At 41.5% G+C, this 15,377-nt stretch overlaps 1 protein-coding gene across 1 annotated transcript in view; it reads right to left on the bottom strand.

Moving 5' to 3' along the window:
* Positions 1–578: 578 nt before the first annotated feature.
* The window catches only part of Tango6 (transport and golgi organization 6 homolog), a 172,964-nt gene continuing 158,165 nt past the window's right edge, over positions 579–15,377 (bottom strand). The window contains exon 18 of the mRNA XM_046434280.2: positions 579–978. Coding sequence (XP_046290236.1) covers positions 802–978 — 177 coding nt within the window. The 3' untranslated portion in view covers positions 579–801. The remainder of the gene's footprint in view (positions 979–15,377) is intronic.

The following is a 15,377-nucleotide window of genomic DNA, read 5'->3' as shown; positions in this document are numbered from 1 at the left end:
TTGTTATCATAAGGAATAATAATCTCACCATTAAAGAATACCAAAATATGTGACCTATGGGTGGCCAACTCCTCCTCAAGGAGCAAGAGAATGGCCATTTAATCAAATTCCATCAGTCATGCTAGCATTATACTTCCATTTGGAGACATCTGTTTTTGAGGGGGGTTACTAGGAGCCTGGGGGTGCTTTACCACTAAGCTATGCCCCCAGTACTTTTTTTTTTTTTGTACTGTGCATTAAATCCAGGGTCACTTAACCAGTGAGACACATCTCTAGCCCTTTTATTTTTTAATTGGAGACAGGGTCTTGCTAAGTTGCTGAGGCTGGTTTTGAACTCATGATCTCCTGCCTCAGTCTCCCGAGCTACAGGGATTACAGGCATGTGCCACCATACCTGGCTCCCAGCCCTTTCAATTTTTTGAGACAGGGTCTTGCTAACTTGCTGAGGCTGGCCTTGAATCTGTGATTCTCCTGCCTTAGCCTCCTGAGTCACTGGGATTGTAGGCATGAGCCACCATGCCCAGCTAGGAGACATTATTCTTTAAGTTCTAAAGTACAGTGAAAAATGTGCAGATCAATGAGATTTGTAATATTTTTTCTTTTAATGGCACATGCTTCAGGCTGGGTGCAAGATGACTAACTAGATGCTTTAGGACAGTTAGCCTGAAGACCCAAGTAATCAGTGTCATCTCAAGGTCAGCCATATTGCTAGTGTCAAAGAGGCAGTAAGGCCACCTGCTGGAAAACTTAGGCATTGCTCTGGCTGCTTGCTCCTTGCTCCTTCCTGGCCTTGAGTCAGGTCTATGGCAAGACCATGATCTTTTTCTCCAGCTTCTGTGGTGGGAACAAGAAGTTTCTCATGATCTCATCCAGTTCCTCCAGGGCCAGCTGGGCATGGAGCTTGGCCACATCATCAGACTCCAAACGCACCACGTGCTTCAACAGGTGGTAGAGATCCTTGAGGACATCTCTCAGCACCTGTAAGAGACAGACAGGGTCATGACCATCTGTCTACTAGGAGGAAACCCATAGGCTCCCTTAAGAAGATAGTGAATAGCCCTCAGGTTGGAGAAGCAGGGAGGGGTGGCTGTGGCACTTGTCCTGAGATAGGTTTCCCTTGTATTTCTCTTTACCCCTGATGCCTCACTGCATAGCTTTGGGAACTGCTGTTCCTCTTTACTCCAGGACCAAGGATACATCCCAGACATATTCCTTTAGTCCCAAACCCTGGCAGATACCTCTGGACCACAGATGGGCAAGGCTGCCCACATACAATCACTCTCAAACCAACTGACTACTAGCATGTTCTTCTCAAGTCCCCAGAAAGTCTCTTGCCAACATCCACGCAGGTATTTACCTTATGAAACTCAGGAGGCTACTTCTTCAGCAATTATGCCTTTATTGCCCCTACTTTTATAATTTTTCACTGCAGTTCCATTTCCATATTTTCCCCCCATATATGTGTGTGTGTATGTGTGTCTGTATATGTACATACATTTCAATTGCCACTCTGTGAAGGGAAACAAGAGGACTGCATGGATAGACCCACACCCATTTTTCACTACCAATGTTTTGATCTCATGGTCTGATATGGAATTTGGGAGGGTTCTAAAAGCACCTGCCCCCAGTACTTACTATTTTCCTACAAAATCTTCTCAGTTTCTCACTTGGGAGTGAGAACTACTGGCAAGAAGCAGGTTTCAAAGAAATAGGGAAACTCAGAGTAAGGGGGATTTAGGGACCATCTGATCAAACTTGGGACAGAAGACAATAGGTCACAAGGAGTCATTTAACTTGCCTGAAGCTATGTGCGGAGTTACTTCTGGTCTAGGGCTTATTGCCTCAAAACTTACTATTTTTTGGGCTAAGAACTATATTAGATACTTTCTATATATTTTCTAATTTTATGCAGGTTAACTCAGGGAAAAACCTGGTAGGGGGTTGGGGATGTAGCTCAGTGGTAGGGGTGCTTGCCTAGCATGTGTGAATCTCTGGGTTCAATCCTCAATGCCCCCTTAAATCAAATTAAACAAAAAACTAGTAAAATCAGGTTTCTAATTCCAGAGTCTGTGTTCTTATTTTATATTTTTATTGAAAAGCTAATACAGTACAAAAAACACACATAAAAAATAAAAATAAATAAAAAACCCCACACACCTACACGTTAAAAAATCAGGTGTGATGGCACATGCCTGTAATACCAGTGGCTCAGGAGACTGAGACAGGAGGATTGAGAGTTCAAAAACAGCCTCAGCAATGGTGAGGCGTCAAGCCACTCGGTGATTTCCTGTCTCTAAATAAAATACAAAATAGGACTGGGGATATGGCTTAGGGGTCGAGTGCCCCAGAATTCAATCCCTAGTAGCCAGAAAAAAAAAAAAATCTGGCTCTTGGGGATAGGGTTGTAGCATAGTGGTAGAGCACTTGCCTAGCATGTGTGAGGCACTAGGTTCGATTCTCAGCACCGCATATAAATAAATAAAATAAAGGTCCATTGACAACTTAAAAACAAACAAAATTCAGACTCTTGCTGGGTGCAGCGACACATGCCTATAATCCCAGTGACTCTGGAGGTTGAGGCCGGAGGATGGCAAGTTTGAGGCCAAACTCAGCAACTTAGTGAGGTCCTAAGCAACTTAGTGAGACCCTGTCTCTAAATAAAAAAATAATAATTAAAAAAAATGGCTAGGAATATAGCTCAGTGGTAAGGTGTCCCAAGGTTCAATCTCTGGTATCAAAATAAATATTAAATAAATATATACATAACTAAATATATATATTTTACAAATTTTATATATATATATATTTTATTCAAGATTCCTGAGAGTACACAACCTCCTCTCCACCCAATGCTGGGGATCAAACTCAGGGTCTTTTGCATACTAAGCACATGCTCTAGTACTAACCTACACCCTCAGTGTCCCCTTTTGTACCTTTTTAATATTGTTTTTTATGAGATATTACCTATTAAAAATGATTAGGTGCTGGCTGTGGTGGCACACTTTTTTTTTTTTTTTTGGTACTGGGAATTGAATTCAGGAGTACTCAACCACTGAGCCACATCCCCAGCCCTATTTTGTATTTTATTTAGAGACAAGGTCTCACTGAGTTGCTTGGAGCCTCGAAGTTGCTGAGGCTAGCTTTGAACTCGCAGTCCTCCGGTCTCAGCTTCCTGGGCCACTGGGATTACAGGCATGTGCCACCATGCCCAGCCTGGCACATTTTTAATGATAGCTACTCGGAAGGGCAAGAGAATTGTAAATTCAAGAACAGGGCTGGGAATGTGGCTCAAGCGGTAGCGCACTCGCCTGGCATGCGTGCGGCCCGCGTTCGATCCTCAGCACCACATACAAAGATGTTGTGCCCACCGATAACTAAAAAATAAAAAATATTAAAAATTCTCTCTCTCTACCTCTCTCTCTTTAAAAAAAAAAAAAAAAAAAAACAGCCTCAGCAACTTACTAAGACCCTGACTCAAAATAAAAAAATAAAGATGACTACGGAAGTAACTCAATAGTAAAGTGTTCTAGGTTCAATCTTTAGTACCAAAAAATAAAAATAAGTAAATAAATAGGCATACATTTAAGTGAATTAACTATTAGGTAAAGACTGTTAAGTCCATTTAACAGAATAGAACCTATTCTTAAAAGGCTTACCATCAGGAAAGGCAGGAAAGAGAAGACAATGTGCACACAAAGAATTTAGAACTGAACATGGTAAAGGTCCTAAGACAGCAGAGAAAGTGATTAGAGTTCAGAGGAAAGGGAAGGCACATTTTAGGAACAGTTAATGAACTGGAAATGGCAAGTATAAATGATGAGAAATGAATTTGATGAGTGACAAGCATGTGGTCTGGACCCAAGGTCCGCAGGGCATTTCACATAAGCATACTAAGTGTGTGGCACCACATCTTGGACTTGCTATAGGAATATACAGCAAGCCTTCCTATCTTTTGAGGACCTTTGTGGTGTGGTTATTGGGGAAGGGGAGGAAAGCAGGTGATAAGGCTACCCAGGACTTGCCTTTGCCATAGCTGGTTTCCCTCTGGCTGCCTGTGACCAGCTGTGTGGACCTTCTTAATTTCCTTTCCTGAGCGAAGCTCCTTCCTAGGTCAAAGCCCTTGCATATGCTATTACCTACTGGAAGACTTGTGCTTCCTCTTCACCTACAACTCTTCCACCCTCTGCCTAAATTCCCATTGAGTCCTCAGGGATTCCTTCCCTAGCCCTACCTGCTAAGCCCTTCTTAAGCCTTCTTCCTGTGGTTCTGTTTGTAGCCCCTATCACAATCATGATTTAAGTATTTATTGGGTGATTTTATTTATTTATTTGTGCTGGGGATTAAATATTATATAATTTTAAAACTTTCTCCTTATAAATCATAGGTACTATTGACACTGAGGCCAGATCTTGCCTTTTTCACTCTGGTATAGCCAAAGTGCCTCATATCTGCACATGGCAGATGTCATAAAATACTCATGAATGAAGGAAGGCATGTATGCCATTCCTGGCCAGTCTCTGACTTTGTAAAAGCCCAAATTCTAAGAATATCTACTGAACAATGCCAGACAACTGGGGCTGGCTTCATGAGTATGTGACCTGTGAAGTTACACTAGATTCTATGGTAAGGGGCCCCATGCTGCTTGGTTTAATGATATACTGTTGCAATCTTGAAGTTCTTAATAATTTTGTCTTTGAACTTTTGTTTTGTAAGTGAAGTTCAATGGACAATGAAGCATGAATGTGAGCAGAGATTGTGCTATTTGCATGTCAGTGCATTTGCCTATATGTCACTGTGCCCTATAAGCACAGAATTCACTCACATGTGGGACAAGACTCAAGCCTGTTATATATTTACAATTAAGCAAATAGAGGCGCTGACAGCCTGGAGAGGCCATACTTTCCATTCCAACTAGAACTTGCTTCTAACACAGAAAGACGGCAACAGCTTTCTAAGAAACATGGATGACCAAGGAACCCTATCAATCCTTTTTTACTCATTTATTGCCATATTGAAGCCAAACATTTAAACCAAAAAAGATGACACAGAGGCTGGGGATAAAGCTCAGTCGGTAGAGTGCTTGCCTTGCATGAATACAACCCTGGGTTCAATCCCCAGAAACACCAAAAACAAAACAAAAAAAACCCAAGAACAGATGGAAGAAGGACACCTAGAGTGTTTTTTTTTTTTTTTTTTTGTATTGAACGCAGGGATGTTCTACTACTGAGCTAGATCCCCAGCCCTTTTTATTATTTATTTTGAAGACAGGGTCTTACCAAGTTGCTGAAGCTGGCCTGAAACTTGGTATCCTATTCCTCAGCTTCCTGAGTAGCTAGAATTATAGGTGTGTGCCGGTGTGCTGGGCTCTTTCATTTCTTGTTATCATTAAAGCAAAGATAGTGTTGGTAGCAGGTGCATGTATCATACAAATTCTGTAATTTTGGTGATTCTGCGTACAAGTTAAATGTTCTTATATTTGCATTTAAAATTGGCATCTCATAAAATAAAGATGAGCAGTAAAACTGATGCTGGTAATTTCACATTTTAGTTTCTCTCTACTTAGAATAACATTAATAGCAAATAATAAGAACATGACAAGTTGAGAGGGAAACTGTGGAAAAAGGAAAAAACTTCATATTTTATTACATTAAAGGAATTTTTTTCTTTTTCTTTTAACATTTGATTTTGCACTGGGCTGCACAGATTATAGTCAGCCCTGCAGACCACTCTCAATGAATGTTCCTTGTCCAATGTCACCATGTTAAGAGCCTCAGTCCTAGGAGCCAATCTCACAAAGATGCTGCCAGATGCTTGCAGACTAATTATCTCAGACTTTTTCAGAGAGCTGCAGAGACAGAATGGGAGTTAGGTCTCCTGGCCCAAACTAGGACACTTTCCTGCCTGGCCTTTCATAACCTATCTTTGGGGTGAGAAAGTTTTTTCCTCCAGGCAGAGAGTGAAAATGAGATGATTCCAGGAAAGACAATGACTCGCTGCAGCACCCACCTCACCATTACTCACTCATTCGGTAATCATTATTCAGGGCCTCCCTTGGGCCCAGGTAGTGTGCTGGTGACAGAAAAAGATGAATAATGCATGCACTGCCCCTCTGGCAGCCACAGTAGGGCAGGGAGACAGGCACACACCACACAGAGTGGTCTCCACTCTGAGAGATGCACATAATTTTGTGGAAGTGAAGGAAGGCATTTCATCTCTGGAGATGGGTGGTGGGGGAGGAGCAATGTCCTGTATATGAGAAGGCCTTCATTCTCATATTTATTGGGTGGCGACAGGGAAGATTTGGCAAGCCCCCTCACCTCCAAACCACCTCAAACAAAGGCAGTTTCTAAGTAAAACCAGCTTGAGACACTCTTCTACACTTTCTAATGAATTACAGCTCAACACATCTCACAGAAATTCTAGAGTTTCCACTGTTTATTACATGCTCATCTTTTGTCCCAACCCTAGAGGAATCTTTCACCTGGTGAGAAGCACATTAGAGATTTTTTTGCCCAAGCCTTCTAACATTCAAAGTAAGGTGGCTTTGCCTTGACAAAGCGGAAGTTCCCAAGAATTCTGTTCTTTCTTGGGTGTGGGTAGGAATTTTCCCCTCGGGCTCTGCTGTGTCCTTAAAATAACAATAATACATGTGCAAACACCACTTCATCCTTGAGGGGTGCTGAGCTCCTGTCAGCAGGCACCGGATCTCCTTTTTAGGTAACAGGGTTAAGCAAAGGCTCCTTCTTAATTAATGGGTCTATCTTAGCAACCCACCCTTGTAAGCTTTCCCCAATCCCTGTAAATTTAGGGATCCCACACATCACAGGACTTCCTCTGGACTCCCCAAGGATCAAAGCTTCCTGCCAGCCAGGATTGTCACCAAATCCCATGGATCAGGGGCTGAATACAAGGAAAGTTCAAAGGTAAAGTCATTCACAGGAGCCTCTGAGGTGGGCAGGATATAGGCAGAGGCACCCTCTCATTAACACTTCAACACACCTGCCATTCATTCCCTTCTGTATCAAGCCCAAGGATTCCCCAGGGAAAGGGGGAGAGGGAGGGGTGTTTGAGTGGAGGTGGCTGCCTCTCATCCAGGTAAGAGCTGGTTCAGTTTAGTGTAGCAGGTGGTTGAGAGAAATATTTTCTTCATCTAAGAAATTTCTTTGTCCAGGGATACCCCCACACCCCCACCTTTTTTTTGGTGATGCTGGGAAATCAAATCTTGGGCTTCATGCATGCTAAGCATATGCTCAATCACTAAGTTATAAACCCCTAGCTCCTGGCTAAGGATATCTTAGAGAAGTACTCAGATTCTTTCACTGGAAACTCTTTGGAAGAGGCTGGGGTATCTTATCAACAGAATTTAGAAAATGCAGTGTCATGTGGGATACATATAGCTCTCTCTTTCCAGGTGCAGGTTCCCTGAAACACACAAAGCTGAAATTTCAGGGAGGACAGTGTTAGGGTTAGATGTGGCTGAGAAAAGACCAAAATAGGCAGAGCTAATTGAAAAGGAAACAGTGTGAGAAAAAGGAAAAAAAAAAAAAAACAAAGGAAAAAAAAAAAAAAAACCTGCCTTAGGCACACAGGTGCACTTTCAATAGAAAAGCAGGAAAACAGTTTTGACTCTTTCAATATGCTGGACCTGGAACATCCTGAAGTGGTTTTTTCTTTGAGTTAAAATCAAAAGAAGAAATAAAAGGCAGCAACCTTTCTTCTTTTTAGTTCTAAAATATATTTATTTGCTTATAAAACCAAATAACCACAATCCAGAATATATGGAAAATAGAGGAAGAAAAAACATGTCTCTAGTCATGCTATCTCCCTAACATGAGCTCCATTAGTATGGACATTTAATAATGAAGAGATTCATTTATATGAATAAACTATGCCTGGTTTATAAATTTGAGGCCAGCCTCAAAAAAAAAAAAAAAAAAAAGGTTGGGGGGGGGGCTGGGACTGGGGCTACAGCTTGGTGGTAGAGCACCTCCAGGTTCAATCCCTGGTACTGCAAAAAGAAAAAAATTTGTATATTTCATGGTGGTTTTACTAATGAAACTTAGGTTCATAGAACTGCTATTCTTTTGTCATTGTTAAGTGGGATCAACAAGATACAACAAAAATGATTACAAACACTCAAAAATGATTACCTCTCACTCTCTCTTAAAAAAGAGCTTAGAAACTTTCCATATGGAATGGCCTGACAAAAACTTAAAAAAAAAAAAATGATTACAAACAAGCCACTTACAGAAAGAAGTACTCATAGAAAGATGTGTTAGCAGAGGCTTTTCCATTTATAATTCCTTTTTTTTTTTTTTTCTGGTAGTACTAGGGATTGAACCCAGGGCCTCATGCATCTAGGGAAGCACTCTACCCCAGAGTTCATCTGTAATTTCTTGATATTTGAGGGAGAAATGGGTTCCTAAATACATAAGGATAAAAAGTTAAATGCTAGCATACTAATTGTAGTTAGAAATTCAATTTTTTTTAGAACCCACACATGAGGCAAAAAAGATCAAACGGAAAGAAAACTAAATTCCACACAATCCCATCAACCACCAATGTGGTTATCCTTGTGGCTAAGAAATAAGTACTGGGTACAAAGAGAAAAGAATAACAGGAAGTTAGACATTGAAATAAAAACCAGGGAGCCAGGCGCAGTGGTGCACACCTGTAAATCTCAGTGACTCCAGAGACTGAGGTAGTAGGATTGCAGGTTCAAAGCCAGCCTCAGCAACTTAAGTGCCCTCGAAGCAACTTAGTGAGACCCTGTCTCAAAATAAAAATATACAAAAGGGCTGGAGATGAAGCTCAGTGGTAAAGTCCCTAGGTTAAATTCCTAGTACCAATAAACAAACAAACATCAGGAGAGGACAGGGGAAGGAGGTGAACTGGAGACTGTCCTGGCAGAGAAAAAGTTTCTCTAGATTGGAACCCAGAAGAGGAAGAGAACCCAAGATCTGATTTCTTCAGTTTAAAACACATGCTGGAACAAGCCTTGGATGTAATATGAATCTGTCAGGAAGCTACTGACTTTTTTTTTTTAAGATAATGGGTCTCAATATGTTGTACAGGCTGGCCCTGAATTCCTGGGGTCAAGTGATCCTTCTGCCTCAGTCTTCCAAATAGCTGGGACCACAAGCATGGGTCGCTGCATCTGGCTTTTGTCCAACTTCTAAGAACCCTCACTTTGACCTCTGTGCCTCCATGTCAAAACCTATGTGATTTTGTGTCTGAGAGAAGTGAAAGTGAATGGATGAGACTAGTTTTGGAGCAAGGAGTCCAGGATCAACAATAGAGAACAACTAGGCAAATATGTCCCAAATTGTGTGCAAGAGACTTGTGTTAAGAATTCTGGGTCACCAGGGACAGTATCTCAGGGGCTTACGCCATGTGGGGGAGGCAGACATGTAGAGCTGAACCCAGTGGGCTGAAGGCGAACAACCTGTAAAGTGAATCCTGGAGCTTCCAATCCTTAGCTAGGGAATCTTGAGCAAACAGCTTTCTGCCTCAGAACCTTGGTGATCTCACTTATAACATGGAGTTAATGCTGCTTCATTTTGAAGGTTGTTATAATAATCGACATCTAAGGATCCAAGCACAAGGACATGGTGGCTGCTAAGTAAGTGGTAGTCTGTCAGTCTCCCCGACAAATACTGAGATCCTGTGAGGCCAGGGCAGTGTCCAACTTGTTATTCTCATATCACTAAACCCTAGAACAGTGCCTGGTAAATCTTTGAGGAATGAATGAACAAACGAATGAATAATGACAGCTAATACTTACATAGTACTTAGTATTTGGTATGTGCCAGGTATGGTTCTAAATATTTTATCTATATTAACTCATTTAATCCTCACAATGCAATGAGAGAGATACTATTACTATCTCCAATTTCCTCAGGACCAATTGCTAGTAATAGGCGGAGCCAGGATTCAAACCCTGGCAGTGGGTCTCTTTGGTCAGGTCTCCCATGTAGTTGGGACCATTTTATCCAATTTCTAAGAACTCTCATTTTGTCCTTTGTGCCTCTTGTCAAAACCTAAGAGCTAGTGTTCTTTTTTTTTTTTTTTCTTTTCAGTGCTGGAGACTGAACCCAAGGCCTCACACATGTAAGGCAAGTGCTCTACCCCAGCCCATTTTATTTTAAGAAAAGTTCTTTCACTAAGTCACCTAGGCTGGCCTTGAACTTGTGATGCTCTTGCCTCAGCCTCCCCTGCAGCTGGGATTACAGGTGTGCACCACCATACCAGGAGAACCAGTGTTCTTCATTAACAACCACGCTATTTTGCATCTCCAAGTGGTTGTGATTTTTACCACTATGAAGTGGGGAACATGAAGCACATATACTGCCTACCTTACAAGTTTGTGATAGGGGCCAACAGAGATAAAAATACATGAGAGTATTTTGCTATCAAAAGTAAAATGATACATAATTCAAAGTATTATTACCATCACATTGAGGAAATATGGTTCACCATTAAGGAGCTAAGGGGAAAGGTACATCTCAGAAAAATAATAGGGGACAGAGCCAATAAGTGAATGGGAGCTAAAAAAATGGAGAGAGGATAAACCAGGAAAATAGACTCGATGCTGAGCGCAGCACAGGGGCCAGTGTGGGTCAGGTGGCAGTAGTATCAGGACACTCTGATTGTGCTGCTGTGCAGAATTTAGGCACTGGGAGGAATTCTGCTCAGCAAGCAGGAAGGAGATGGACTCAGGGTCTGTGAGGCAAGTGGCCTCTCTAAGATAATGGACAGGAAACAAACTGGGGGAGCAAAATTGAGGCAGACAATCTGGACCTCATTCAGAGAGCTCTGGCCTGAAGGGGAATAATGCTTCACTGATAAAACCCAAACCTCACTTTGATGGGTCTATGAAAAAGAAATTAGGGCCAATTCAAACAGAAAGACCAGGCTTTTGAGACACTTCACTGAAAGCACTGGGAGGGTCAGTAAAGAAAGGCAGGATTACAGATGTCGAAGGGATTTCTATCCATGCCTGATGGATAGAGAATCTCACACACACTGAAGTCAAGGGTGGCATTTTTACCAATTGGAGGTTACTAAGCCTTATAAAAACCTTTTATTTTCAAAGTATTTTTCTCTGCTAGACCTAGAGATAAATGGCACTTTCACCCTTTCTGGATGTGTCTGGCTGTTAAGTGGGGAGAGCATCCCAATTGTGAACTGGAGATGGAGTGGGAAGGGGATGGGGGATATTGCGCATGATTTTTCTTTCTTTCTTTCTTTTAAATTATTTTTTAGTTGTAGTTGGACATATACCTTTATTTTACTTATTTTTATGTGGTGCTTAAGATCAAACCCAGGGCCTTGCACGTGCTATCACTGATCCACAACTCCAGCCCCTGTGCATGATTTTTCATTGACGAGTAAGGGAGAAACATTTAACTGGTCAAATGCCAAAAATGTAACAGGGATACAGACAGGCAAGGCAGTTTGGGAAAAGATGAAGATCACAGCTGGCAGTTAGCCCCTGGTAGGAGTGACAGCTCAGGAGTCCTAAACAAAAAGTAAGCAGTCAAGACTTCCTGACCCAGCGCCTGCTGAGACAAGCTACCAAGGCTTCACCAGGTCACAGACCCTGTAGCTCACTGTGGCAGGGATGTGAGTAGCAGCTGCAGTAGAACAGTAGTGGCAGCAGTTTTCAGAATGTCTTTAAATAGCAATTTGAGGAAGGCGGCAGCTTTCCTGCACCCGCAAAGGCACTGAAATAGAACAAAGGTAACTAGGAAAATGGCTGGAGCCTGTGCAAAGGCAGTGGGCTGAGGCTTGTTGAGGAAGAGATCAGCAGCAACAACCCCTGAGAAGGTGATTGCAAGCACAGCTTGCTTGCTTGCTTTTTCTTTTTTAATTCTCGTGTGTGTGTGTGTGTGTGTGTGTGTGTGTGTGTGTTATTGAGGCTTACCCTGGAGCACTCTGCCACTGACCTGCACCCCAGCCCTACTCCTCCTTTTTTTGAGACATGTTATGTTGCTGAGGTTGTCCTCAAACTTACACTCCTCCTGCCTTAGCCTCCTGAATCATTGGGGTTATAGGCATGTGCCACTATGCCTTAGCCTTCAAAGTATATTCAATTACTATGTCAGGAGGACAGGCTACACTGTCTCTGGCCATGAGGATCTCTCCATGCAGACACCTGCTTGAGGGCAGCACAATCCTATTTCTTTTCTTCACCTAAACCTCTGGTGTGGAACTAGACAGCACCTGAAAATGGCCATTGCTATCACTTATTGAGTGGGTACTACACCCAGTCACTGTATGCCCTTTCCATACAGTATCTCATCCAGTCCTATGAGGTAGGTGTTATTAACCCCAGTTTATAAATCAGGGAAAGGGGTTTAAAGAGGTTTAGAGATTTGCTTGAGGACACACAGCTAGAATCCAAATCTACATCTGTCAGGTTAAGCTCCATAACCTTACTTTTAAACATGCATATTACTAGTAAATTTTATATGCAGGAATATACCATGGGGGGAATTTGGTCTTTCCCTTGTATCATCAAACTTGTTTATTTTGATGGTGCCTGGCTGGTGAGGGAAAAGGGGGAGCAGCAAATGGGCTAGTGGCTGATTCTAAGGCATTGGTTTCCTTTGGGGTGCTAGTTTACCCTGGTCACACAACCTTGAGTCTAGCTTGAGTTGGCCATGCTCTATGGGTAGGGGAAGTGTAGGCCATAGTCTTAGAGCATTTGCTCAGTGGAATTTGATGCTCTGTGTAGGATGATTTAGGAATATAAAGTTATAGTTAGATCAAAAGCCAGAGAAAAATCAGTAGTGCTGAGACATCCACCAGAGGCTCTGGCAGGATCTGTATTATGTGCTAATCTATAGATGGCATGCACCATACTGAGGAACACCAACTCCACCCCAACCAGAAAAGTACAGCTATACTGCCCAGAGGGTCTACCGTCACCTCTGAGTGATAAAACATGGTTTCTAATCAGGGATTCCCCACTCTTGCTGCACATTAAAATCCCCCGAAGAACTTTTAAAATGCCTGAGACTCACCTTACAGCTAAGACTCAGAATCTTAGGGGCTGAACTTAAGCGCTTTTTTTTTTAAAGTTTCTTTTTATGTTCCCCAGCTGATTTTAATAACCTAATAACACTTAGGTGTTCCCCAGGAAAACTCATAATCTAATAACAGTAAGGATGCAGTAGGGCAGAAAGTTGGGGAAAAAACACTGGATAGGAGACTTTGTAGGAAATACGCCATGGTTTCAAAAGAAAAGGTCACTGTCTTGGCTCTGCTTATGAAAAAAAAATCTAAGCATCAATTACACAACCTATTGTACTTTCTTAGTTATCAGCAAAGAGGCTTTCTTTTCCACAAAGTGGGAGTGGTCAAAATAATTTTTCATTTTTTTGGCAATTGGAAGACTTTATATTAAAACAAAATTAAGTCTATCATACACATTAAAAATATAAGAAGTTTCATGAAGACATGAAGCTTCCAATCCAGTTTTTGTAGCAACTTTTAGAAAGAGAATTACATATAAATACAGTACACTTTACAGTTCCCAAACTTCATAATTCTATACTGTGATTTATATAGCTTCTCTTTATATTTGACATATCCCACCTTGCTCACTTAACATACCCTAAATCTGCACCACTTCAAAATATGGAAATAATAATAATAACAATAAGAGGAGAGTAAGAACATTGAGAAGTGATCAGAAGAAAAACGTTTGACTCACAAATTAAGACTGAATCTTTTTCTCAAAATATTAAGAGTTTGTTCTTAAACATGTGTGTGTGAAGCCTTATTCTGAAGACACAGAAAGTCTCAGGCTACTGACATGAATTCAGTAGGAAAATGAAAGCTGCCTCAGTTGCTGTGAAAGCTGATATTACAGCAGAAACCTCTGCCCCAATGGAGGAATTAAGGGAAATACGTAAGCTAAAATTTCAACAGCTTGTATATCTAGCAAAGAGAAGTCAAATTCTGAAATGAGAACAATCCTGGTTGATAGAATATTCATTCTATCACTCTGCCTCAGGACTCCTCCCCCCAACTGATTCCAGGACAGCAAGCATATCTATACTCAACTACAATACCCCTCCCCCCAAAAAAAACCTCCCAAAACGAAAACGTAAGGCATTTCCAAATAAGGGAGTCAAAATTTCCTCCTTAAGAGAACTTGTTCAGACAACTTCAACTCTTGGGAAACCTGAACACTGGAAGAGTTTGGAAGTCCCAGACTTTCCAGTTCAAGATCTAAGGCTATTTATTGCAAAGGCAGTACAAAGAAATTCAAGAGAAGCGTTCCACGCCTCTTATAGAAATGATTTCATGCACTCTCTTCTTGTCTCATGATGTAAAAGTGAATAAGCCTATGGCTTCCTGCTGCCACAGGCCTGTGGACTGATCAAAATATAATCCTGAGACAATGTTGTGAATGCTATAAAGCCAGAGAAGTAAGAGCTAATTTTACCTAAGAAATCAGGAAACAATTTTTACAAAGGGTATAATACTGAGGTGGAACCCTGAAGGATGAAGACAAGTTTATCACACTGATGATAGGTGGATGGGGGAAGGCATTTGAAGCATAAGAAACATATGGACCAAGATATGGAGGCAGATTACTGTGGGACTGCCATGAGGGCTTTGGGACATATATGGAAGAGAAAGTCATAGAAAACAGATGAGTCCAGAGTATGAAGGGCCTTATATATCTTCTTTTTTTTTTTTTTGGGGGGGGGGGGGGGTGCAGGGGATTGAACCTAGGGCCTTGTGCATGTGAGGCAAGCACTCTACCAACTAAGCTATATCCCCAGCCTGGCCTTATATATCTCTTTTTTTTTTTTTTAATATATTTTTTAGTTGTTAATGGACCTTTATTTTACTTATTTATATGTGGTGCCAAGAAATGAACCCAGAGCCTCCACATATGCCAGGCAAGTGCTCCACCACTGTACTACAACCCCAGCCCCATGGCCTTATATATCTTGTTAAGGCGTTTGGTCTTAATCTTATGGACCACAAAAAACACCAAAAAAAAAAAAAAAAATTACCTGGAGGTTGGACTTTAGCAGACTGGCCCTTTAGGAAGCTCTCTCCAGTTCAAGTTTCCTCATTATCCTGAGTAACTAAATACCTGTCAATCCAGGAGAATCACAGAGAAGAAAGCTCAGTGGTAGTCCTAGAAGCCCAACTTTGTCCCAACACACCTGTAACACTTCAGCTCTTCCTAAAGTACATCTTAGGTCAGTTCTGAGTAGTTTCCTCAGAGTAGCCAGGCTGGCAGTACCTCTTAATGACTGTGTGACTTGAGCCTCTGAATGTAAACTTTCTGGGCTTCAATTTTCTTATCCGTAAATAAAGTTAATAAACATATTTATCTCATAGGGTTT

The sequence above is a fragment of the Marmota monax genome, unplaced genomic scaffold (genome assembly GCF_021218885.2).
Source record: "Marmota monax isolate L192 unplaced genomic scaffold, Marmota_monax_Labrador192_F-V1.1 WCK01_AAM20220418_F8-fsc00024, whole genome shotgun sequence".
Taxonomy (NCBI): domain Eukaryota; kingdom Metazoa; phylum Chordata; class Mammalia; order Rodentia; family Sciuridae; genus Marmota; species Marmota monax.
Note: the sequence above shows the minus strand (reverse complement) of the source record. Positions and strands in the feature narration are given on the sequence as shown.